The 25,826-nt window shown below is 33.9% G+C and overlaps 1 protein-coding gene across 5 annotated transcripts; it reads left to right on the top strand.

The window, feature by feature from the left end:
• Positions 1 to 5,527: 5,527 nt before the first annotated feature.
• LOC142532353 (molybdenum cofactor sulfurase-like) lies at positions 5,528 to 14,455 on the top strand. 5 transcript variants are annotated; one of them, XM_075638673.1, is made up of 23 exons: positions 5,529 to 5,806; positions 6,224 to 6,322; positions 6,422 to 6,480; positions 6,584 to 6,744; positions 6,968 to 7,122; positions 7,452 to 7,578; positions 7,770 to 7,872; positions 7,956 to 8,001; positions 8,104 to 8,142; positions 8,221 to 8,377; positions 8,966 to 9,068; positions 9,236 to 9,352; positions 9,664 to 9,741; positions 9,844 to 9,945; positions 10,264 to 10,363; positions 10,530 to 10,634; positions 10,998 to 11,062; positions 11,266 to 11,417; positions 12,076 to 12,314; positions 13,205 to 13,341; positions 13,801 to 13,911; positions 13,998 to 14,099; positions 14,237 to 14,455. In XM_075638673.1, the coding sequence occupies exons 1-22, from the start codon at positions 5,689 to 5,691 to the stop codon at positions 14,094 to 14,096; spliced, it is 2,472 nt and encodes an 823-aa protein (XP_075494788.1). In that variant the 5' UTR covers positions 5,529 to 5,688; the 3' UTR covers positions 14,097 to 14,099; positions 14,237 to 14,455. The 5 variants fall into 5 exon arrangements, 4 of the variants coding, with proteins under 4 accessions (XP_075494788.1, XP_075494793.1, XP_075494783.1 ...); XR_012816548.1 differs by lacking the exon at positions 14,237 to 14,455 and having other exon boundaries at positions 5,528 to 5,806; positions 12,076 to 12,277; positions 13,998 to 14,197; XM_075638678.1 differs by lacking the exon at positions 14,237 to 14,455 and having other exon boundaries at positions 8,227 to 8,377; positions 13,998 to 14,197.
• The last annotated feature ends 11,371 nt before the right edge of the window (positions 14,456 to 25,826 follow it).

Genomic DNA, 25,826 nt, shown 5'->3' with positions numbered 1-25,826 from the left:
ATCTTGCCGAAAAATCCTTATGACAGGGGCATAGCGCGTTTCTGGGCTAAATTTATTGAGGAAAAGTGCTTTCCAGCGATGTGGACGGCTTGTTGGAGTGAAGGGGAGGAGCAAGTGAAAGCCAAGGAAGAAGTGGAAGAATTGCTGAAATTTCTTGACAATGAGCTAAAAGGCAGGAAATTCTTCGCTGGAGATGAGTCTCGAGCCAAAATATTTCTTCAAAGGACAACAGCCCAGGGGAGAGAAGAACAAAAAATATGGTGAACAATCTTCAACAGTGGCATGGTAAGAGACGAAGCTGGAGACAAAAAGTGTGACAGAAGAAGATTTTTGGGTCGAAAATACTGAGAGACGAGAGTTTGAAATTCATGGTTGGGTTTTGATAATTGGTTGGAAATTAAAGCTTTTTCTAGATGAAGAATGGGAAGGTGTTTTGGTTGTGATGGTAGAAGAGCGGGATAAATTTTTATTGTGATTTGAAATCTGTCAAGGGATTGGGCCTTGTGAATTCGACAGTCCATTACAAAAGGCCCAATAGATGCTAAGTTGGGAAGTAAAGGAGGACATCGACAGAAAGAAAGAGACACAACTTGCAAAATACTCTGCTAAAAACTCAATCTTCAAGCACTAGTTTTTAAGCGTTCCAGCATATTTCTAGCATTCTAGGTCTTGTTGTTTGAACGCCCCTCTGTCTGCTTATTTTTTTAAAAAAATTTGACATTTAGCGACGGTTTAAATAGCGACGGATTTTCAGAAACCGTCGCTGAACTCGGGCCCCACACACGTGATGATGTTTCCTTATTTAATATCATTTAATGTATATGTTTAAATTTCAAATTTTCATTTTTTAAAAATAAATTCGGAAATTAAAATAAATTAAAAATAATGTTCAATTAAAAACTAACGATTGTTTTTATTTATAAAATTAAAAAAAAATTAACGGCTAATTAACGGCTAGTTAACGTCTAGTTTAATAAAAAAATAATATATTCATCTATAAATATTCACACACTACACAAATTATTTCAAACATCAAAACATATTATTCTTCACTCCAAAAATCTTTTTTCTTCTTTTTTTTACTCAAAAATGTCTCAATATTCCAGTAGTTCAACCTCTAGCTCAACAAGTGAAAACGAAGTCCAAGCTGAAGTTGATGACGAAGATTATGATCCGGGGAAAGAGCTAATGTCATTGATACTTCAACAAAGTCGACAAATAGTTGAAGCATATCAAAGTAATAACGTGATGCGACGAAGAAGAAGGTTCATCCAAAGAAATCGTGAAGCCGGGCACGCGAGGCTCTTCAATGATTATTTCTCCACAAACCCGGTGTATCCAGATCAAATATTTCGAAGACGATTTCGCATGCGAAGAGAGTTATTCTTTCGAATAGTGAATGCACTTGAGGATCGTTCACCTATTTTCAACAAAGGGACGATGCTGCGAGAAGAAAAGGCTTGTCACCACTACAAAAATGCACGGCTGCAATTCGTCAATTGGCGTATGGAGTCCCGGCCGACCATCTTGACGAGTACCTACGCATGGGTGAATCAACTGCCATCAAGTGTCTTTTCAAGTTCTGCGGATATGTGGTTGAACTATTTAGTGATCGATATTTGAGAATGCCAAATACTGATGATGTTCAACGTCTTCTTCAAATGCATGATGAAAGGCATGGGTTCCCTGGAATGTTGGGCAGTCTTGATTGCATGTACTGGGAATGGAAAAATTGCCCAGTTGCTTGGAAAGGTCAGTTTACAAGAGGCCATGGGTCACCGACAATCGTGCTTGAAGCGGTCGCGTCTCAAGACTTGTGGATATGGCATGCATTCTTTGGTGTCGCCGGTTCACGTAAGGATCTTAACGTGTTGTACGAATCTCCCATATTCAATAATGTCTTGCAAGGAAATGCACCAGAGATTAATTTCATGGTCAACAAGACTCAATATACGAAGGGGTATTATTTAACAGATGGAATATATCCGGAATGAGCCACTTTCGTTAAGGCTTTTTCTTGCCCGGAGGATCCAAAGAGGAGGCTTTTAAGGAAAGACAAGAGTCTGCAAGAAAAGATGTTGAACGAGCATTTGGGGTGCTCCAAGCTCGATGGGCAATTGTCAGAGGTCCAGCTCGTTATTGGTACAGAAAAAAGTTAAAATATATTATGTTAGCATGCATTATTTTACATAACATGATTGTCGAAGATGAGGGGGTTCACGTGACAAATTGGTACAACAATGAAGGTGACGAACCCGCACAACCCATCCAGGGCTCAAACCGAGGATTCCCTGAATATCTCCGAACAAATTCCGAAATACGTGACACTCATGTGCATCACCAACTTCGTGCCGACTTAGTTGAACATATTTGGTCACAATACAACAACAATCCTTGAATTAGTATTTTGCATCTTCTCTTAAGTTTAATTTATTTTCTTTTATTTTTATGCAAGTGTTATTTATTATTATATATTGTACCGTTTTATTTTAGGTTTATAATAAATTTTTAATTTTAAATAAATGACACTCATAAAATTTAATTATTTTACGTACTAAATGTATAAAAACATATTATTATTAATATAAATTAATAATAATTTAAATTTCTTACAAAATTTGAAATTGAATTTATTTAATTTAAAGTAAGAATAAGATGAATGAGTGGACAGCGGGACCTACAAATAATGAGTGTAAGAATAAGATTAATGAGTGGACAGCGAGACCTACAAATAATGAGTGTGAATGTTAAAATGAATGTGAGAGAATAGATGTGTTAATGTAATGTGTATGTGGCATGTGGACCCTACGATTTTTGATAAGGTGATGGGTGTTATAACAATAACGAATGCGGGTGCCCTAAGTGGAACATCCGAAGGACTAAAAGTCCAATTAAACCAAGGATGAGTGGACTAAGAAGCAACAATAGAATCAAAGACATGTATTAAACATTGTATTTGTTTACTTTTATCTTTGTGAACAGGATAAAGAAAGAAAGAACATGGCGAAAAAAAAGAACTTTAAATCACCTACTAATCTTAACGACGGAGACTTGGTCGGTGGCAAATTAAACAACTAGAAACTGAAAAGCCCAAAAAGATGGAAGAAAGAAAAACAGAAAGAAGAAAGGAAGTAGAAAGAGAGCGCAAAAAGAGACAAACAAGGTTGAGATTATTAGGATATGTGGATTTGGAAACAGAATAAGGCTCCCCTTAGTCCATAGATTGAGATAATTGAATGATTATTAATTTGATTGATACATGATTGATATGCAATTTGATTGATAAATAATAAGAGGCTTCACCAAAACCTTCTTCAAATCTCTGGGCAGTTCTTGCAAATGAGTTAGGTGGTGTGATTTTTAAAAGGAGATAACATGACTATCATTATTTTTCCGACCGAAATATCCTTCTATGGTTTTTTCTTCCCCAAACCTCACATACTTATTGGAAAAAAAAAAAGAAAAAAAAGATCCCAATTGGAATCAATCCCTGATATTTTTCCTCTCCCAAAATACAGAGATGAGGTGAGAACCGTTAAAGATCAAGTAGTTCTTCCTGTTTGTTTTACATGGAGAGCACCATGCCTCAAGATCTGAACAGGAGAACCATCGAAAATCAAATTTTTTTCTTCTAGTTTAAACCGAATTTTGTTTTTACAGGAAAAATAAAAAATGAGATTTAAAATTGTTTTTCAAATCAGTTGAAGAAAACAACATCTACCTGCAATTTTAAATCAATTTTTTGGTTGGCCCATTTGATTTTTGGAAGTCGCGATTCATCCGCCCTTCATCTCCGTCGTGCTTGCGGGGGAGATGAATTAGGTTTACAAGACCCATTTGCTATTTAACTACCGGTGTAAGATATTTTTGTAATCATTTTGTTCAATGTCAGTGAGATATAAAATTTCCATCTTCCATTGCATGAATATATTTTCCAACATATACAATGAAAATAGTCCTCTGTATATAAAGTCCAAGAGTAGGTCACTTGTAATACGGTCATGAATTTTTATCTGTGAGACATGTCAATTTTACCGATATTCACAATAAAAAGTAATACTTTTAAAATAAAAAGTAATACTTTTAACATAAAAAATAATATTTTTCATGGCTAACCTAATAAGAGATCCGTCTCACAAAATACGACCTATGAGACCATCTCACACAAGTTTTTGGCAAAGTCCAAATGCTAGAAAACTAATCAAACAAGATATTATAAAACCTACCAAACAGAGCCGAGGATTTGATGGGATTAGTAATAAGAGATAAGATTAAACAAATAATATTCTTGAGAGTAAGGGTCGTGTTCATTCGGGCCAATTCACCTGAACCAAATCGTATTTTTGGTTCACCTAAAATCCGAACCAAATTAAGCGGTTCGGTTCGTTTGAAAATCAAAATTATTTTGGAATTTTGGTTAACCGGATTTTAATATTTTTTTTTGAAAAACTAATTTTTTAATTTATAGTTACTTATTTGTCATTTTTTAGATAAACACATGACTCATTTTAGAAAATAACCAAGAATCTGGAAGAAAAAAAAAGATAGTATATTTAAATCAGTCAATTAATTTTGCAATTTCAAGTAATTAAGTTTACTTACCTAGTTACATATTTTAAATACATAATATTTTTACAAATATTTATTAATTATTATACCAGAATGACTTATTTAAATAAATTTAAATGCACTTAAGTTATAAAATGTTGATATATTTAAATGTAACATCTGAGTTCTAACTCAATATATTTAAAATAACGTCTAATTCAAAACATAAATCAATATAAAAGTTAAATGAATACAATACACAAATAAGACAATACAAGTGCAACCAGAATATAAAAACTGATACATTACTAATTTAGAATATAAAAACACTCAACATAATCAAACATAAAAAACTTCTCAAACTCCACTACATTCACTTCAATCTATTTTTAATAATGACAAAAACTTATGTGAGATGATTTTACGGGTCGTATTTTATGAGACAAATCTCTTATTTGGGTCATCCATGAAAAAATATTATTTTTTATGCTAAAAATATTACTTGTTATTGTGAATATCGGTAGGATTGACCGTCTCACAAATAAAGATTCGTGAGACCGTCTCACAAGAGACCTATTCTTTAATAATTGCTACATATTCAAGCCTTCATATGTGATGTTGTTGAAGTTTCCACTTTTATTATCTTCACTTTCATTAAGTTTTTTTTTAGTTTTCGTTACTTAACCGTGGAGATTAAAATTGAAGGTTGAATCCGGACTCGCATTCGTTTGATTAGTAGTTAGATTTTTACATTTTGACCCTCACGTATACACGCATCACTCAAATATTATGAAATTGAAATTAATTATAATTTGATTAAGATGATTTTAAAAATGTTGAGTGAATTGTACAATTAATAATTGTGGTAAAATTATGCAATTCATTGATACTGCAGGTTAAGAAGGAAAAATATTGAAATATTTTTTTAAAAATTATTTATAGTTTTTGAGAGGAATCTTTAAAAAAAACTTATAAACATTGATTTGGCAATTTGGTAGTATCATCATGGCTCACCATTAAATTTTGGCAACTTATTCGTTTTCATGGGGTGTGTGTTGCTGCGTGGTTGATCTTTCATCAGAATCTTCTATTTTCTTGTAAGAAACGATTAAGGAGTTTTTTTTGTCGTAGAATCTAAACATGGCCACCGACCCAGAGAAAGAACGATTCTTGAAGGAGTTCGGCGGGGATTATGGGTATCCTGGTGCTCCAAAAAACATTGATGATTTAAGGGCTAATGAATTCAAAAGATTGAATGGTTTGCTTGTCTTTTTTTTTTTTTGTTTAAGTTTCCTCTTTATTTGTTTAGGAAAGTGATCCGCAAAGAAATAAGTACATGCTTCACGATTCGTAGTAAGAAACGTGAATCGTTATGTAAAAGATGTTTTCGAATACCACGGGTATTAATTTAAGGGGAGTTCGGAGTTTCTTTCTTTGTACTTTTATTGGGTATGTGTAAAGATTTAAGATTCTTGATTTGAACTAGAAGTATCCCGCTCCTGGTTTTGCCAAAATAAATTTGATAGAGGGTACCTAGTTTTAACTTTGAGACTGTCTTTTTGCCCTATATTTGTAATTAAGAGATGGAAAGAAAGCTTCTTGATTCAAAATCAAGGATTTGGAAGTAGTAACATTATATTTCTTAATTGATGTACTGTGGTGTTGGGCTTTGTAGAGGTAGTGTATTTGGACCATGCTGGAGCATCTTTGTATTCCGAGTTACAAATGGAAGCCGTTTTCAAAGATTTCAACTCCACGCTCTATGGGAATCCTCGTATCCTTTTTTTTTTTTTTTCAAAAAAGGGTCAAAAAGTTCACTTTTAGGTTGCGATGTTTAAATTATATGTGGTTCCTTATTTACGATTTTTATTAGACAGCCAGAACAACTGTAGCTTGACGACTGGTGATATTGTTGGTGAGGCTCGCCGGCAGGTGAGGCATTATTTTGGGGTCTCCCTTTTTTATATCTTTTTCCTGATCATAGTATTGATTATATTCAAAAATTTATTATACGGCTGTTTATGATGTTGGGCAGGTCCTTGATTTTTTCAATGCGTCCCCTGGAGAATATAAATGTGTCTTTACCTCTGGTGCAACAGCAGCACTGAAACTGGTCGGCGAAACGTTTCCATGGAGCAACCGAAGTACTTTTATGTATACCATGGAGAATCACAACAGTGTCCTTGGTATTAGGGAGTATCCTTCTTTTTGAATGACAAAGTATCTGTTATCGGCCACATGTAGAACACTTGTAATTGATTTTTTGATACAAAAGTGATTTAGAACCGAGAATTTTTCACTTAATCATGAGTCATTGTTGGTGATAATTGTGCAGGTTAACTCTTTTTAAGCTGTAATAACAGTTGAGTCATATCTGCGATCCTTGTTTAGGGAAATTGTCTCCCTTGACGATAGTTAGATATGCTCTAAGAGAAGGAGCTGCTGCAATTGCAGTAGACATTGAAGCAAATTCCATACATAATCAACGATTTAGTGGTAAATCTGCGGTAAATATTAGACCACACCATGTACAAATAAGAAGAGAAGCCTGGTGTGGAAATGATGAGTTCACCAGTTAAGTTATCTGTGATTAATTTGAATTTTAAACGTTTTCAAATTTTTAACACTGACCTTTTTCCTAGAATTCTTACGTGCTTTGCTTTGCCTTAACTTGAATTTAGCATGTATGTCCCATCTTGGTGAAATTATTGACAATGTGTGGCTTGCTTTATGGAGAAAATCAATAGTGGTATTCTTGGACCGCAGTACTTTGTGAAGTTATAAGAAATTTTTGCATTCAATTTCGTCTTTGATATTCCTCAATGGAGCTGGGAGAGATTGAGAGGACAGAAGAATCATTTTATCTCTCGATATGACCTAATTTACTTCTGTTGGTACTGCAGACAACACATACAATTTATTTGCATTTCCTTCAGAATGCAACTTTTCGGGTCAGAGATTTAAACTTGACCTTGTGAATGATATCAAGGGAGATTCATATGAAATCTCTGGAACTTTTACGCCTCAAAGGTGAATTCCTAGAGTTAATGTCTTGTTTTAACATGTTTCCACATGACGATTAGCGGACTAAAAACTGTGAAACTATGGTTATCCATCGATTTTTTTGCTTTCATCCAAAATGGAATTTTTGAAATTTTTTCTATTGTGCTTGTGGAATTAAGCTCCCTTATGTGTTTTGTGGCTTTGATACTTATGGGCAGAGGGCACTGGATGGTTCTCATTGATGCTGCAAAAGGAAGTGCAACAATACCTCCTGATTTATCTAAATACAAGGCAGACTTTGTTGTCTGCTCATTCTATAAGGTGCTCATTTAAGCTCTCTATATTGATCTATGTTAAAAAATGATAGCTTCTAATATTCCTGTAAACATATTTGTTTTCTTCAGCTATTTGGATATCCGACAGGAATTGGAGCTCTTATCATCCGAAATGGTAAGGTTGCTGTCCAATGGGGTGGTAATCATTAGGATTCATAAATATTTTTCTATTGATCTGAACCAACAAATTAACCACTGATATATACGTGTTATACAGAACATGCAAATTTATTGAAGAAGACTTATTTTAGTGGAGGTTTGTTCATAGGCCTGCTCTCCCAGTTATATCCATATTTAATTGCAATGCAACTTGCTTACATTAGAATTCTGTCAGGCACAGTGGCTGCATCCATTGCAGATATTGACTTTCATAAAAGAAGGGATGGTATTGAGGAATACCTTGAGGATGGAACTATATCATTTCTCAGCATTTCATCTCTTCGTCATGGGTTCAAAATCCTCAATGACTTAACCATGTCTGCGATATCCAGGTATGGAAGAACTTATTGTCATCCACACATTTGTAATTACCAATTTGATATATGTCCAGTCAGATGGCTATGGTGAATTCCTCAAGATTTTAAGTAACAGAGTCTTGGTAGGGTGTTTTGATCTTGTTTATGTTGTCCTTGTATCACTGACCTAATGACAGCAGTATAGACTCAATACATCTATATCTACCAGTTTCCTTATTCTCCACTTCAATTATTTGGTTTCTATTCATTTAATTTCCACAAAGTTGGAAATTCAAACTTTTTAGATGTCGTATTTTTCAATTGATGATTTGAATAAATGTTGTGGTATAGTCAATACAGATATCTCTATAATTACCTATACTTCAAACATAGAGAATACATGGTTGAAGCTTGCAGTGATTATATGCTCTGTCCTGTTTCGTTGTTTATAATTTGAAATTAGTGTATATGACAGTTAAGAGGGAGAATTCCCCATATACATCCTGCCAACATAATAGCCTTGTTTTGGATAATTTTTTTTTTTAGAAATTTCTTATTTTGTTTATATTGAAATGTATAATGTTGGTGGTGAACCTGTGTGCTAAGAGGGCTTTAACGTTAAAGGCATTCGGTGTCGCTTGCTATGTATGTGAGGAGATCGCTTGTGGACATGAGACATGTTAACGGCAAAATTGTCTGTGTTGTATATGGCGTAAATTGTCAAGAGGTTGGTTTTTCCTTCTTGAAGACAGTTTATTTGATTCTTTCAGTCCGTAATCATTTTTAATTCGAAAGTGGCAACTTTTGTTACTCTTTGTCGTGATCTAATCTTGAATGTGCATTCATGCGTATGCTGCTTCTACTAATGTTATGATCCCAATATTTTTTGCTCAGTTATTGTCCAGTGAAATGGGCCCTACAGTTTCATTTAACTTGAAAAGGCCAGATGGATCATGGTTTGGGTATCGGGAGGTGGAGAAATTGGCATCTGTATCAAGTATTCAGCTACGGGTAAGACTTATGATCATTTTCCAAGAAACATGTTCACATTTTCCAATCATTTTCGGGTTTTTAGTAGAGAAATACATTTTTGAATGATTTTTTCGCTTCTATGATCTCGCGGTGGAGATTTACTTGGGGAAGGAAACTTTTTATTCAGCTTCCCTGTGTTCACTGATATAAGTCATACATCAAAACTGTAATATAAGCGCGGGTGTAAGTCTAGTTAATTAGTTAGTTACCAAAAAAATATGGTCCATATGTTTTGGAGATTTCTTGTATATCTTCTCCTTTTCTTTCATATGATAAATGCTCATGCTTAGACAGGATGCTTTTGTAACCCTGGTGCATGTGCAAAACATCTCGGTTTGTCTCATTCAGATCTTCTTTCTAATGCTGAGGTATATCTGGTTTGCAACTCATTGTAATTGCACGTCAAGTATCCATTAAATGGAGTTCCTAGTATAGTCTAAGTTTTTTTAATTATATTTTGTGTTATTCAGGCAGGACACATATGCTGGGATGATCATGATGTATTGAATGGGAAACCAACTGGATCTGTTAGAGTGTCATTTGGTTACATGTCAACATTTGAAGATGCTCGAGTATACTTCTATGAATTAATGAGTTCTTCCTGTTATCATAATACCAATTATCTTCCTTATGCTTTCCTTGTTTTTTAAGAATTTACATGGTTCACAATATAGGTTTAATTCTAATATATCTTAAACTAGTCTTTACTGTATTGTCTGGTTTCATAATGATATTTTAAAACGACTTGTTCGTCGTAGTAGTTCATAAATTAAGGATTATGATGCAATGTTTGCACTATTAATATGGCTGCCCTTCAACAGCGTTTATTTCTACATATTTTGGCCATTTTCAGTCTCTTATTGATTATCATTCAAAATACTATTGTGCAGAAATTTTTAAAATTCATCGATAGTGCATTTGTGTCCTCGCCTGTTCAATCTGCATACTTGGATTTAATGAGAGAAAGGCCTTCTCAACCTCCGTCGGAAGGTTAATTTTCCATTATGTATTTTATAATACAACTATTTATGCTTTTTGTTTCTTCTATTGTTTTTTACATTACATTTTTACGGTATTGAAATGCTCAAATAAGAGATGATGTCACTTTCTATTGTGTTAAAACTTACTATCCTTATCCTCTATTCTCCAATTGCAGATGCTGGTGGAGTTACTGCTAGACATTTTTTGAAATCTATTATGGTGTATCCAATAAAATCATGTGCAGGGTTCAACGTGGAGAGCTGGCCTTTGAGTACTACCGGTATAATTTAAACTACCTCATTAATTTCAATGTCAAACTAGGTAGGCTGTGTTTTTCTGTCTTGTAAATGAATTGTGCTTTTTATAAAACCCGTTTTTTAATTTTTTAAATCTGAAGCATGAATGTATATAGACGAAAACTTTTAGTTTTAAAATGTTTTATGCCATATTTCCAATCAAACGTGATAGTATATTGAGATATGAATCCCAAAAAGGCACAGCACATTATGTGAGGAATGTCTTTTTGTACAACTTATCAGAAGTCATTCGAAACTGATCGCCAGCTACCCTAAAAAGGGCAGGCTGATATTTTAATGTGATCATAAAATCTAGACTTATGAATCAGGGCTCCAATAAATTTCAGGATTATTACATGATAGAGAATGGCTTCTCAAGAGCTTGAGCGGGGAAATCCTGACCCAAAAAAAGGTGAATAATCTAATTGTTTGATGGAATAAAACAGCGAATGTTGTGTCCACGGGAATTGTTGCATTTTATGATTGGTTTTAAATATCTGTCTTGTTATTTAACCTCTGTTGTAGCATCTTTTATGTTTTTCTCTTAAAACGGGACTTCATATGAAGTTTGTTTGTATGCCATGCCAAGGCCAGTTTAATGAGTTAGGATTTCAGGTTCCACATATGTGCTATATTACTACATCAGTTGATCTCAAACTTGGAGTACTTTTTGTCGAGTCACCTCGTTGCAATGAGAAACTGCAGATTAAGCTCATATCAGATTCATCAGTTGCTGAAGGAGAACAGATAAAAACATATTATCAAAGGTGAAATTTCCATTTGTTTTCTTAATTCTTTTGGACACTGTAAAAACTTCATTTTTTTCCCAGCATTGCATGGGCATGTCCCTGCCACGAAATGATAAGTTGATTAGTTTGTCACACGCTTATCATAGATGATGATTTCTTGCAGATGGTTGATCAAGGTATTGATAAATTTATGAATGAAACTTCGATGCTAAGAAAGTATTCAAATTATTTAACTTTCACTCTGTTAAGATAAATGACAATTAGCCATGTGCTATAAATTATGCTTCATAATTTGTAATTTTGTTTTATTTTAATCATTTATGGTTTGATTGCTTAAGTTCGTTATTTGTGTACCTGTACTTTCCTGTGTGTCTACTTGGCCTTGACTAACTAGTTGAATGGCTGTGATATGGCTAAGGATTGTGTATTTGCTTAGGCACACTATTTTATTTTTCATAATTTATTCTCTCTAATCTGAAGGAAAATTTGAGCCGATGTAAATCTGATTATCCTATATTTTCAATATTTCTGAAAATTTCAGATTCTTAAGATTTTTTTGGTTCCACGGGGCTGTGTTTGTGATATTTTAATAAATGTATTTCCCATAAGAAAAGAAAGAAATATGGAAAAACAAAACCACTGGTGATAAGAGTTCATTTCTTTATTGTTTGAACAGATATGAAATCCCAGTTTGCAAAAATGACATCGATGTTTGGTTTAGCAGTGCCATTGGTTTGCCTTGCACACTTGTGAGGAGCTCCGCTTCTGAGAACCATTTGTGTTCTAATAGGAACGACACTATTATTCCTCAAATGTGCAGAGATTTACAGACAAGACTGAATTTTGTTAATGAAGGTCAATTTTTGCTCATATCTGAGGCAAGTGTTATCGATCTGAACAGCAGATTAAAGTCTAGTAAGCCCTATGCAACTTGCTTGCAATATCAAATGTTTTTCCATAAATTGAGATAGCTTTTATTTGGAATTTGTTGTTCTAGGTCCACTATACCCGATTCTTTTGAAGAATTATAATATCGAGTAATGTTGGTATACATATTTTTGACATCAGGCATGCTAATTTGTTAAAAGCAAGAACAAGCTGCATGAGAAAGATGATTGGATTTTGGTAACATCAATTGGATTTGACCTTATTTCATTGTAATGTAGCTTTACTGCAAAATAGAGAAATACTTCTTGAGAAACAAAATCAAGTTTTTAATGAAATGATTTTTTGGCAGCTCAAATGAATTTAGAATCAATAATTTTTTTGTATTTTTGTCTTTTTTATGTTTGTGATAAGTTTCGCTGAAAAATATGTATATTTGAGAAATATTACTAACTTGTCTATAAATGTATAGTTTTGCTTGCATCTAATTTTTATCTTTCAAATGGGTTCCCATGTATGATACAGGCATGGTGATATGGATTTTCTAAAAATTTAAGATATGGCGAGGCAAGGATTAGATAATTTTTTATATGCGTATGCATTTGTTCGTAAACACATGCGTAAGTATATATATCTACTAATCAAAGAATTCTTCTTTTATAGCAATATAATGCAAAGTACACCTAGTAAATTATTGAGATGTTTGCATAATAAAGTTCATGTGTCGTAACATAATTTTTGTCCAATCACGAGAAGACGTGGCTAATAAAAGATGTCATTACCCATGACTTCAATTTTTATTTATGCTGAGTCTTGACACATTTTTGGAATATCAGACATGTTTCTAGAAGTGTGAGTTTCATGTCATTTCATCTTGATTTTAGAAGAAGCATAACTTAAATATTTTATCTTTGTTGCAGAATTGCAAAATAGCTCCCGTGGACAGTTTGTCGAAGTCTCTACATCCAGATTCCGCCCCAACTTAGTTGTGTCCGGTGGTGAACCCTATGCAGAAGATAGATGGAGAAGCATAAAGATCGGAGACAAAAATTTCACTGTGAGTTAGCCTATAGTATTTTCAAGATTTACAAAAAGTACCATTTGGAGTTGGAATTTGAATTTTCTTAGAGGTTAAAAGCTTTTAGATTTCAGTCATGCCAAGATGCATGCTAATAACTCTCGGAATTTTGGATGTTTACAAGGAAGATGTGGAAGCATGGAAAAATTAATTGAAGGAAGAATCATTATGTAGTGCCATGTCTCTAGTTGGATTATTGTAGGCAATAAACTTTTGAGCAATGTGAGTTGATTGTTCTTATAAAACCAGAATTCATTCAAAGTAGTTGATAGCATATTGAGTGGAATCTTGCTTTCGAGAGCTCATAAATACAGGAGGTACTGGTGAATAGTTGTCTTTATGGGTGCATTTACCCTGTGAACAACTCAAAGACGTGTAGAAGCCATGCTTCTTTACGAGGATTCTATTTGTTATTTTCTCTTGTGTTTGCTTGTGCAGTCGTTGGGTGGCTGCAACCGGTGCCAGATGATCAATATGACCGCAAAAGGTGGGACGGTCCATAGATCCAACGAGCCATTAGCTACCATAGCATCTTACAGAAGATTAAAGGTCAGTTGTAAATCTGCGGTCTTGTGGTTTCACTCTTTGTTCAATAGCATATAACTACTGTCTCTTTTGCTATTTAAATGCGACAGGGGAAGATATATTTTGGTATATTACTACGACTGGATGATAATATCGAACAAGACGTATATCTATGTGTTGGACAAGAAATATTTGCAAACACAGACTAGCAGATAAGAGTTCTCTGCCAGGATTCAAGCTGCATCCTTATATCACATGTTTTTTTGGTCTGTAAAATAACGTTTCTGTACAAAACTGCATTAAAGTTGAACTGTTCCAACATATATATATGAGTGTTGAATTGTTTCAGTTCATGAGTCAGTAAGTGGCGAGAATCGAGACGGGGCGACGAGAGAATCTTGATGAATTCTTGGGTAAGGTTGAATTTTTAGAACAATCAATTATAAAACTCTTTAAGAAATTATTGTTTGAGACCAAAATAAAAATCATATATTGATTGTTTTAAAATTATTTTACTTGTTTTATGTAATACCGTTTCCTTTGCAGAAACGTTTCCCTTTTTTTCCCCTACTTTAAGTGTCTATGTTCTTGAACAAATCGACAAATTTGCGGTTCATTTTAAATATTTTGAATTCTTTGCAAGTATATTATACACGAAAACAATAGTCATCCAATTCATTATCATCTGGATTATCTTCATTCGCACTCAACTTATGCAATAGAAAATATCGATGATTGTTTGCAAATATAACTTGAAGTGAGGAAATCCAAATTGATGAATGAGAAAGAGAATCATACCCAAATGTTCAGCACAATGAAAGGAGAACGTCGAGAACTTATCGGTTAATTGAACTGAAATTTATCAGTCCATGTAGAGGATAATAAAATTATGTTTGAAGACGCTGGGGTGCGATAATTATTAGGAGATCAATTGAATGATGATGATTATACCGGTGCATGATTTAAAAATATTTGATTTGTATTGATAATTTTTAATAATAGTTTTTGATAATTTTTTATAAAGCAGCATCACTCGATCTTACACAACTTGAGTTAGTGTTCAATATCCCACTTTAAATAAGTTCATTTTCCAAAGGCGGACATGATTTTTTTTTATAAAAAAAAAAAAGAAAAAGAAAAAGAGCTGAACAGTGATGTTCAAGAGCTGATATATTTGGAACATTTAATTGATATATTTTATTTTATTTTATTTTATTAAATATTTATCGATGAAAGAAAATCTTGTGAAATTGGTAACTCTGTGATTTATCACGGTAATGTGAAATACATTTAGTTTGTATCTGGAGAGATAGATTTGAGTTCAATTATTTCGATTATAGTTTTATTATTTACAATGAAATAATAAATCAAATTTTAAATCTACAACTTAATTTTTTACACATTATTAGGACAAAATAGAATGTATTTTAAATGATATCATAATTGAATTGATTTTAACATAAAATATTATATAAACATGTAACGTATGGATTTCAAATTTATGGTCTCACTTCTCTAAATAATAAAAATACATTTGAAATTCATGCATTTGAAATCAATCAATCTAAACGCAATCTTAGTTTTCTTATTTTTTGCAAGTTTTATATAATGTAATAACAAATAAATTTTTAATCTAAACTAATTTTCATCTGCATGCGTAGTGTGCTAGCACAGTTGGAATAATTGAACACAAAAATTCATGTGACATCGTCTGTTTGATAAATAAAGTTTTGGTGATTTAACAAACTGAGCCAGAATGAATTGAACATGAGTTAAACAAAATGTATTATAAGAAAAACCATTTGAAGTTTAACTGATATCAAGATCTACCGAACTATTAGTAGAAGATCAATTGGACTAGAAGTTAGTTGAGTAAACAAATAAACATTATCTGAAGAATCAATTAAACTACTCAGACTTACAAAGCTGAATTACTGTATAAATTTTTCCGTACTAGTAGACTCTGAATTGTCAGATATCCGCGAGAACTCCTACAGTGTACGAATTGTCAGAAAGGACAGTGACGTGAAAATGACAGGATTATCGGCTAACATTGTAACGTCACGGAAATTTAAAGGTCTACGCAAACCACATGCATGCAATTATTAAATTCTCTTGTATTTTAATTAAATGTTTTAATTGCATTAATTAATTATGTTGTGCATATTTGCATGTTTAAAATATATTTTTCTACATGGTTGCATTAAAATGTATTTTTAAAAGGTTATTCAAGTTGCGATCGAGGAACGGAGACCGAAGACTGAAAAACGTAAAATGTTTTTATTAAATAATTATTTCTAAATTTAAAATATGGTTGATGGTTTTTCATATTTTTGAAAATAAGGGGGGTTTCGAGGTGATTTTATACACCGGGACGTAAATTTTATCGGTGTCGGTTTTTCAACTAAAATGCGAGCTTTTTGGCAACCCGGCTAATAAATTCACAAATTTATTCAAACGAAAACTTTGATAATATTTTATTTAAATCCTAATTAGACTAATGGGCTTAATTTTATGGCTTGATAGGCCTAAAGCCTAGTTAGTAAATTTATTAGTATTTATTAAGCTAAACCCTACACTTTGCAAGAACCTCACGGCCGCACATGCTGAATTTCAGAAAAAGAAAACTCTCCCCACAATTCTAAAACCCCACGGCACACACACATCACAAAGGGAAGGACTTTTTGAAAGATTCAAGCAAGAACAAGCCAAGGTTTCGATCCATTCTTCGTCGTCAACGTTTATTCGAGCGTATAAAACGCAAAGGCACGCTATACATCTCCTTTTCTCATCCATCATGTCATAATATGTTTTTAAAAGTTTTTGAATGAAGGCATGAAAGCCAAAGTGCTGTTCTCGTTTTTTTTCACATGCACATGATTTTTATGCCACTTGTTTGATGCTTTGGTTCACGTTTTTTATACTAAGGGGCTGCCATGATGTCTAAGCATGTTTAGGTAAAGCTTTGTAAGAATGGAAGTCCCACACAACCATACAACTCACGGCTAAAACAACATGAAACAAGAGCAAGTGAAAGTTTGATGTCAAGGGTTTTTAGGATTCGGTTTTCATGAGGGAAGGGTCGGCTTGGTCTTGGCTTGGTCCAGCACTCGGCCAGGGTCTGTCATGGGTTAAGGGGAGAGTCCTAGCCATGCTAGGACTCGGGTAAGGGCTGTGCAGCCAGGAGCGACAGGCTGGGTTTGAGTGAGTCCTTAGGGTCCTAGGTGAGTGCTCATGGGTCTGGTTCCAGGGACGGGTCACTGCGTATGGTCCTAAGCACAAAAAGAAGAGTCCTAGTCACTATGGAAGTTCTCGGCCAGCATGGGTTTGGGGTTGGGGGCTCGTTTTTGTGGTTTGGGATGGGTTCTTAGTGGTCTAAGGGTCCAGTAGGGTACTTAGGATGTTGGTCAAGTTTTGGACCAACATGGTTTGAAGGTAACTCGTGAAAATCGAAAGTTGGCTCGGGGTCGAAGTTTAGGTGTCAAAATATGGTTTCTAACTAAGGAAATATTGAAAGACGGCTCACGGGGGTCGATTCGTGGTTCATAAGGGCTAAAATAATATAAATACTAAATTTTGAATTTAGTAATTTTATATTAAAGTTTGGGATTTTTCGGGATTAAAACACCGTCAAAACAATTATTCAAAGATAAATGAAAAAGTCTAATAATTAAGCTAAATAAAATTATGGAAAAAATTCAGGTAAGATTAATTAATTATTTGGGACATGTTAGGGTCAATGAATTCAAGAAAAAGTCAAAGTCGGGGAATTTTACGTTTAGGGGTAAAACGGTCTTTTTACACCTAAAAATTAGTAAACGTCATGGCAGTGCCCTAAATGCTGTTTTTATGATATTGTGATTATTTTTGAATGTTTATGAAATTTTCATGGTTAAATTATGATTTTTAAATGTCAAAGGAATTTTTATGATTTAAGGAAGAAATTTAAAAGACATGTTGCATGCTTGGTTTCAGAAACGAAAATGTTATGTTATGCATGATTTTATAAAGTGATGAGAATGTTAAATGTTGAAGGAAGTGATGTAATTGTGACTAATTCGTTAATGTTGGAGATATCGTGAGGGTGACGGTCCCAGTGGGAGCCCGACGATCATGTTTCCATCATTACGAATATGTGGTAACAGATATGTGGTAACGGTTATGTGGTAACGATTTTGTGGTAACGGAAGAATGAGAATATCGTGAGGGGAAAAGGCCCCAGAGGGAGCCCATTTATGGGAAATGGCCCCAGAGGGAGCCCCGACGATCGTATTTCTATTCGCAAGAGGATAGGCCAAGGCTCAGTTGACGGGTGATAGTGTCGCTGATGTCCCCGCCGCCCAGTACTGTGGTTACATGTAGATGGATCCATCGAATTTTGAGGTTTAAGGAAAGTCACAATTAACGATCTGAATTCAACAAAAGGAAAAGGAATAGGAAAAATGTTTATGATCATGAAAAATGTTTTATGTCATGTCATGTTGAGGAAAAAGGAAAATGTTAAGGTTTATGTTTTGCATGTCGTAAAAATGTTTATGCTTAAGGTTGATGCATCATCATGAAAATGTTTTTATTTAAAGTTCATGCATCATAAAAAGGTATACGAAAATGTTCAGGTTTGAAGTTATGCATCTCCATGAAAACGATATTTTAAGTACAAGTATTTTTCACTGTTATATGTTGACTATATTACGTATTACTTGCTGTAAAGATGATGGTGTGTTGAGTCTTTAGACTCACTAGGTGTGATGGATGCAGGTGATTTTGAGGGAGGACTTGACGGATGATTTGACTGGACTGAAGGCGCACACAACCCGAGGACCAGCGCTTCTACTTTTTCCCCATTATGATTTATGACTCATGATTTATGTTAAAGATTTTAAGACCATTTATTTATGCATTTTGGAGAGATTTTTTAGAGGTTTAGTATGGGCTATACTTTTCAAATATTATTGTTTTTTAGGTTGGGCAAAACAGTTGACGATTTTATTTTATGACTATTGCACTTGATTTTTTAAAATGCTAGTTGGTTAGTGTTTTATTTTAAAGGATAAAATTTTCATGTGGGAAAGGTACATGGCCGAAAAATTGAGTGCTTATAGAAAAAAAAATTCTTGTACTTTTAATGCAATAAAAAGGGGAGATGTTTCAGTTGATATCAGAGCAAAGGTCCTGTAAATGGTTGTGCCACCATCAGCGCCGGAAAGATCAGTCGTCAAGCCTCAATTTGTAAGTTTTACATGCTTTATATGATTTTATGATGTTACCTGCATAAGTACATGTCTTATATGTTCACGTCACATGTTTAATAGTATTATGATGATAAATATTTTATATGCTCTAGAATTTTTATACGTGATATGATATCAAATAAGAAATTATTTGATTTCAACACATTTTGGTTTTATGGTGGAATTGGACTATGTTTACTTTTTGGGCTATAAGTTAATCTTGAAAATTATGAATGCTTTGGGACACATAAATTTTCTAAGAAAATATTATGATTCATGGTTACTAGTCGAATTAATTTTTGGGAATTAGACGTGAGGAATAATGATTTAAGGATTTGCAACGACTTGGGAGTAAGAAAATGTATAAATTGGGGTTTTAAGTTTTGATGAAAGGTAAGATTGATTATGAAAATTGATTTTTGGGTAAATAAGTTTAAAATTATCGAAATTATGTTATGGGAAACTCGTAGCAGGAAAATTAAGAATGCCAAGAACTTATGGGTTAATCATATGATTTTTGAAATTAAGAACCAATTAGGATGATTTTTGAGGAAATTAAGAATTTATTTTTGCAATTGCTAAGGAATTTGGGAACTAATTTAGCAATAAGTGATAATTGAATGAGTTAAATGATAAGAATTTTCGAGGATTTAGACTTTAAGATATTTAGAACCTTGAAATATCTTGGGTTATAACGTTATAAGAAATGTTGATCATGTGTTTTTATGGATGAATCGATACTAGGCTTGAAAATCTAATCGTTAGCGGATGCTTTTGGTATTTTAATATTGAAATTTGATAAGTTGATGAATATTTTGGGTATAAAATAAGGAAAGTAATATACGATAAGTATGGTCATCCATCTTTTGATATTGAGAATTGTAAGAAAAATTGAAATTCGAGGTTATAGTAGTAATAGCACTAAGTCATTATTGGTCTTTTTAAATTGCAATTCGAAAATAAGGATTTAGAAGGTAAAAACAATTGGGATAAAGGAGACGTAAGGACCTTCTAGAATTTAAGTTCTATCAGAGTAGCACAGCGGAAGCGTGGATTTTTGGGATACTAGAACTAAGTCTAAACTTTGGGTTCTTAAGGATAAGCGAATTTCGAGAACGAAATTCAATTTAAAGGGGTTAGATTATAACGTCACGGAAATTTAAAGTTTCACGCAAACCACATGCATGCAATTATTAAATTCTCTTGTATTTTAATTAAATGTTTTAATTGCATTAATTAATTATGTTGTGCATATTTGCATGTTTAAAATATATTTTATTTTTAAAAGGTTATTCAAGTTACGATCGAGGAACGGAGACCGAAGGCTGAAAAACGTAAAATGTTTTTATTAAATAATTATTTTAATTATTTAAAATATGGTTGATGGTTTTTCATATTTTTGAAAATAAAGGGGGTTTCGAGCTGATTTTATACGTCGGGACGTAAATTTTATCGGTGTCGGTTTTTCAACTAAAATGCGAGCTTTTTGACAGCCCGGCTAATAAATTCACAAATTTATTCAAACAAAAACTTTGGTAATATTTTATTTAAATCCTAATTAGACTAATGGGCTTAATTTTTTGGCTTGATAGGCCTAAAGCCTAGTTAGTAAATTTATTAGTATTTATTAAGCTAAACCCTACACTTTGCAAGAACCTCACGGCCGCACATGCTGAATTTCAGAAAAAGAAAACCCTCCCCACAATTCTAAAACCCCACGGCACACACACATCACAAAGGGAAGGACTTTTTGAAAGGTTCAAGCAAAAACAAGCCAAGGTTTCGATCCGTTCTTCGTCGTCAACGTTTATTCGAACGTATAAAACGCAAAGGCACGCCATACATCTCCTTTTCTCATCCATCATGTCATAATATGTTTTTAAAAGTTTTTGAATGAAGGCATGAAAGCCGAAGTGCTGTTCTCGTTTTTTTTCACATGCACATGATTTTTATGCCACTTGTTTGATGCTTTGATTCACGTTTTTTTATACTAAGGGCTGCCATGATGTCTAAGCATGTTTAGGTAAAGCTTTGTAAGAATGGAAGTCCCACACAACCATACAACTCACGGCTAAAACAACATGAAACAAGAGCAAGTGAAAGTTTGCTGTCAAGGGTTTTTTGGATTCGATTTTCATGAGGGAAGGGTCGGCTTGGTCTTGGCTTGGTCCAGCACTCGGCCAGGGTCTGTCATGGGTCAGGGGGAGAGTCCTAGCCATGCTAGGACTCGAGATAAGGGCTGGGGAAGGAGTCCTAGCCATGCTAGGACTCCTACCCGAGAGTGGTGCGCTGCACGCTTAGGTGTGCAGCAGCGCGCAGGCGTCGCTGCTGTGCAGCCAGGAGCGATGGTCTGGGTTTGAGTGAGTCCTTAGGGTCCTAGGTGAGTGCTCATAGGGTCTGGTTCCAGGGACGGGTCACTGCGTATGGTCCTAAGCACAAAAAGAAGAGTCCTAGTCACTGGGAGTTCTCGGCCAGCATGGGTTTGGGGTTGGGGGATCGTTTTTGCGGTTTGGGATGGGTTCTTAGTGGTCTAAGGGCCCAGTAGGGTACTTTAGGATGTTGGTCAAGTTTTGGACCAACATGGTTCTGGGGTAACTCGTGAAAATCGAAAGTTGGCTCGGGGTCGAAGTTTAGGTGTCAAAATAGGGTTTCTAACTAAGGAAATATTGAAAGACGGCTCACGGGGGTCGAGTCGTGGTTCATAAGGGCTAAAATAATATAAAAAGACTAAATTTTGAATTTAAGAATTTTATATTAAAGTTTGGGATTTTTCGGGATTAAAACACCGTCAAAACAATTATTCAAAGATAAATGAAAAAGTCTAATAATTAAGCTAAATAAAAATATGGAAAAAATTCAGGTAAGCTTAATTAATTATTTGGGACATGTTAGGGTCAATGAATTCAAAAAAAAAGTCAAAGTCGGGGAATTTTACGTTTAGGGGTAAAACGGTCTTTTTACACCTAAAAATTAGTAAACGTCATGGCAGTGCCCTAAATGCTGTTTTTATGATATTATGATTATTTTTGAATGTTTATGAAATGTTCATGGTTAAATTATGATTTTTAAATGTCAAAGAAATTTTTATGATTTAAGGAAGTCATTTAAAAGACATGTTGCATGTTTGGTTTCAAAAACGAAAATGTTATGTTATGCATGATTTTATAAAATGATGAAAATGTTAAATGTCGAAGGAAGTTATGTAATTGTGACTAATTCGTTAATGTTGGAGATATCGTGAGGGTGACGGTCCTAGTGGGAGCCCGACGATCATGTTTCCATCATTACGAATATGTGGTAACGGATATGTGGTAACGGTTATGTGGTAACGGTTTTGTGGTAACGGAAAGAATGGGAATATCGTGTGGGAAAAAGGCCCCAGAGGGAGCCCATTTATGGGAAAAGGCCCCAGAGGGAGCCCCGACGATCGTATTTCTATTCGCAAGAGGATAGGCCAAGGCTCAGTTGATGGGTGATAGTGTCGCTGATGTCCCCGCCGCCCAGTACTGTGGTTACATGTATATGGATCCATCGAATTTTGAGGTTTAAGGAAAGTCACAATTAACGATCTGAATTCAACAGAAGGAAAAGGAAAAGGAAAAATGTTTATGATCATGAAAAATGTTTTATGTCATGTCATGTTGAGGAAAAAGGAAAAGGTTAAGGTTTATGTTTTGCATGTCATGAAAATGTTTATGCTCAAGGTTGATGCATCATCACATGAAAATGTTTTTATTTAAAGTTCATGCATCATAAAAAGGTTTACGAAAATGTTCAGGTTTGAAGTTATGCATCTCCATGAAAACGATATTTTAAGTACAAATATTTTTCATTGTTATATATTGACTGTATTACGTATTACTTGCTATAAAGATGATGGTGTGTTGAGTCTTTAGACTCACTAGGTGTGATGGATGGCATGTGAGTTTGAGGGAGGACTTGACGGATGATTTGACTGGACTGAAGGCGCACACAACACGAGGACCAGCGCTTCTAATTTTTTCGCATTATGATTAATGACTCATGATTTATGTTAAAGATTTTAAGACCATTTATTTATGCTTTTTGGAGAGATTTTTTAGAGGTTTAGTATGGGCTATACTTTTCAAATATTATTGTTTTCTAGGTTGGACAAAACAGTTGACGATTTCATTTTATAACTATTGCACTTGATTTTTTAAAATGCTAGTTGGTTAGTGTTTTATTTTAAAGGGTAAAATATTTTATAAAAATATTTTCATGTGGGAAAGGTACATGGCCGAAAAATTGAGTGTTTATAGAAAAAAAATTTCTTGTACTTTTAAAGCAATAAAAAGGGGAGACGTTTCGACCATATTTGAAACAGATATAATATTTGATTTCACTTACAGTTGAAACCAAGTCTATCAATAAAGAACTTGTAAATTAGTTAGGCTCCCTGGAGTCATCGCATAAGTTCAATTATTCTAGTTTTCAATAGCCTAACTGCTTTCAAGATTTATTAGCACACTCTTAAGTATTATATTAGATCATTGATGATCAATTTGTGCTTAATATTTTAATTTTGAAATTCTTGTAAATTTATCATTAGTGTATTATTCGGTGTTTTTTTAAAGTAAGTAAGCTAAATTAAAAGTTTCAGTTAAGTAATGATAAAACCCTATGGAATCGGATTGTTGCAAAAGTTGTAATCTCCAAAGCCTTCGAGTTAATATCCTTCCCACAAGGAAGAAATGGTGATGTATGAGTTATTTAAATCTTCGAACATCCAGAAACATCTTTATTTTAATTTTTATTTCACCCAGTTTACTCTTGATAATTCAACTGTTTTTCTTACTTAGCCATTTTTTTATTGTTCAATCTGTCAGTTTAGCATCCTTCCGCACATAACTTATCTGATTAGTCAAATAATATCGACTTGGTGAGAATTATTAAATTCAAAGTTGTTAACCCAACTAAATTTTGGACAACCATCATTCCAATCAATCAACCGATTATAACAAGTGGTATCAGAGTTAGACTAATTCTTGTTTCTGAACACTATCTATATAATGAGCTCTTTCAGTAAAAATCTCCCTGTTTTCGAAGGAGAATTTCGATGACTGAAAATTAGAATGCAAGATCACTTAGTTGCACAAGACGATGATATGTGGTATATTATTATTGATGGACCAATGACTATAATGAAAGCTAATATAGCTGTTGCAGTTACTGATGGTGCACCTCAGATGATTGAAAAGCTCAGAGCTGAATGGACGAGTGAGGATAAAAAGAAAGAAAAATTGGACACTGTGGCTAAAGAGATGATGTACAAAATTTTGGAGAAAAACACATTCAATAAGATCAAAATGTGTAAATCCGCCAAAAAATATGGGAGAAACTGATTCAACTATGTGAAGACAATGATCAAAATAAAGAGAACAAATTATCTATAACAATATAGAAGTTTGATAGCATCAAGATGAAGTATGGAGAGTCTATATCTCCCCTACATCACATGGTTTAGTAACAAATAAACAGTTGATCTCAAGTGAGTCATCAAAGAACTCGTCCTTGACAATCCTCATGAAGAATAATCGACTAACGTTACAAAGCTATGAAACATTGATAAGTTTGATTTGAGAAACACACTAAAGTTCATAAAAAAGACAAATCTTTTTGGAGAGAAAAGATATCAAATTTTGATAAATTAAATAATAATTTGTTCTAATAATGTTTACAACGTTATTTATATATAAGAAAGACAATAATTCAGTAATTCTTGCAATATAAGGTTTCTTTTCAAAAATCCGCCTCGCGGCACGCGGGTTCATGGTGAAATCGCGCTGGTTCATGCACGGTTCTGCTCGGACGCCCCCTGACCAGCTCTTAGCAAGCGGGTGCGCGAGTGTTCGCACAGTGGCACCTTGCTGCCACTTGCACAATTCTTCTATCGAACACATTGTTGTGTATTCGTGTTGCACGGATGCTCTCCAGCTGCTGTTTTCCCGAGTCATTTTGCAGTTGAATGCTTGGTTGCTCGATATGTCTTCATGAAATATTTTCTTGAACTCCTTCAATCGCTTGAACATGCTGGATTCTTCATCTTTAATCGCGATCAATCTTGGACGTTCGAGACAACAACGCTTCTTAAAATTCCTTCCAAATATTAGCACGCTACGCCCGTTCAGATTCATATAAGGTGTTATCATTTTTTATTGAGTGAAATCATAAGATAACTTAACTGGTCCGTTGTAAAAATCCTTGGATGAAGATAAAGTCAATATCTTGTCAAAAGAAATGAGCTTAAAATCAACAAAATAAAGTTTTCATAATGATAACCCAATCTTGTAGATTAAATATCTCAAGATCATAGTTCAGTAAGACAACAAAAATATCTTAAGCTAATATTCAAAAATTATTCTCATCTCATTTCTAAGATGATGAGTGTTATAATCTATGAATGTAATGAGGTTAAATATTGTACTTTTAATGATTCTTTACAATGTAAAATGTGGAATATGGTAAGGATACTATTAAAAGGAAGTCACCTATATGAGTGTGAGATGGATTGCCTCAAAGAAACATTTATGAAACCAATATGTGTTTTATGGCCAAAACGACACAACTGAAATGCCAAAAGAAAAGGATAGGGAAGTTCTCATGTAAGTACTATTGTCTGGTTTTACAAAAACCACGAAGAATTTCAATATATCGTGTTCACTTAGTGGCTTAATAAATCCAATAGTA

This window comes from Primulina tabacum, chromosome 2 (genome assembly GCF_025594145.1).
Source record: "Primulina tabacum isolate GXHZ01 chromosome 2, ASM2559414v2, whole genome shotgun sequence".
NCBI classification, from domain to species: Eukaryota; Viridiplantae; Streptophyta; class Magnoliopsida; order Lamiales; family Gesneriaceae; genus Primulina; species Primulina tabacum.
This window is presented reverse-complemented; position numbering and strand designations above follow the sequence as displayed.

What these genes read in the sequence shown, in the direction of transcription:
- LOC142532353 (XM_075638673.1), top strand. Translation starts at nt 5,689, where the DNA reads ATGGCCACCGACCCAGAGAAAGAACGATTCTTGAAGGAGTTCGGCGGG. An exon ending in TATCAAGTATTCAGCTACGG is followed by an intron (nt 9,353 to 9,663) that starts GTAAGACTTATG and finishes GCTCATGCTTAG; the next exon opens with ACAGGATGCTTTTGTAACCC. An exon ending in ATAAAAACATATTATCAAAG is followed by an intron (nt 11,418 to 12,075) that starts GTGAAATTTCCA and finishes TTGTTTGAACAG; the next exon opens with ATATGAAATCCCAGTTTGCA.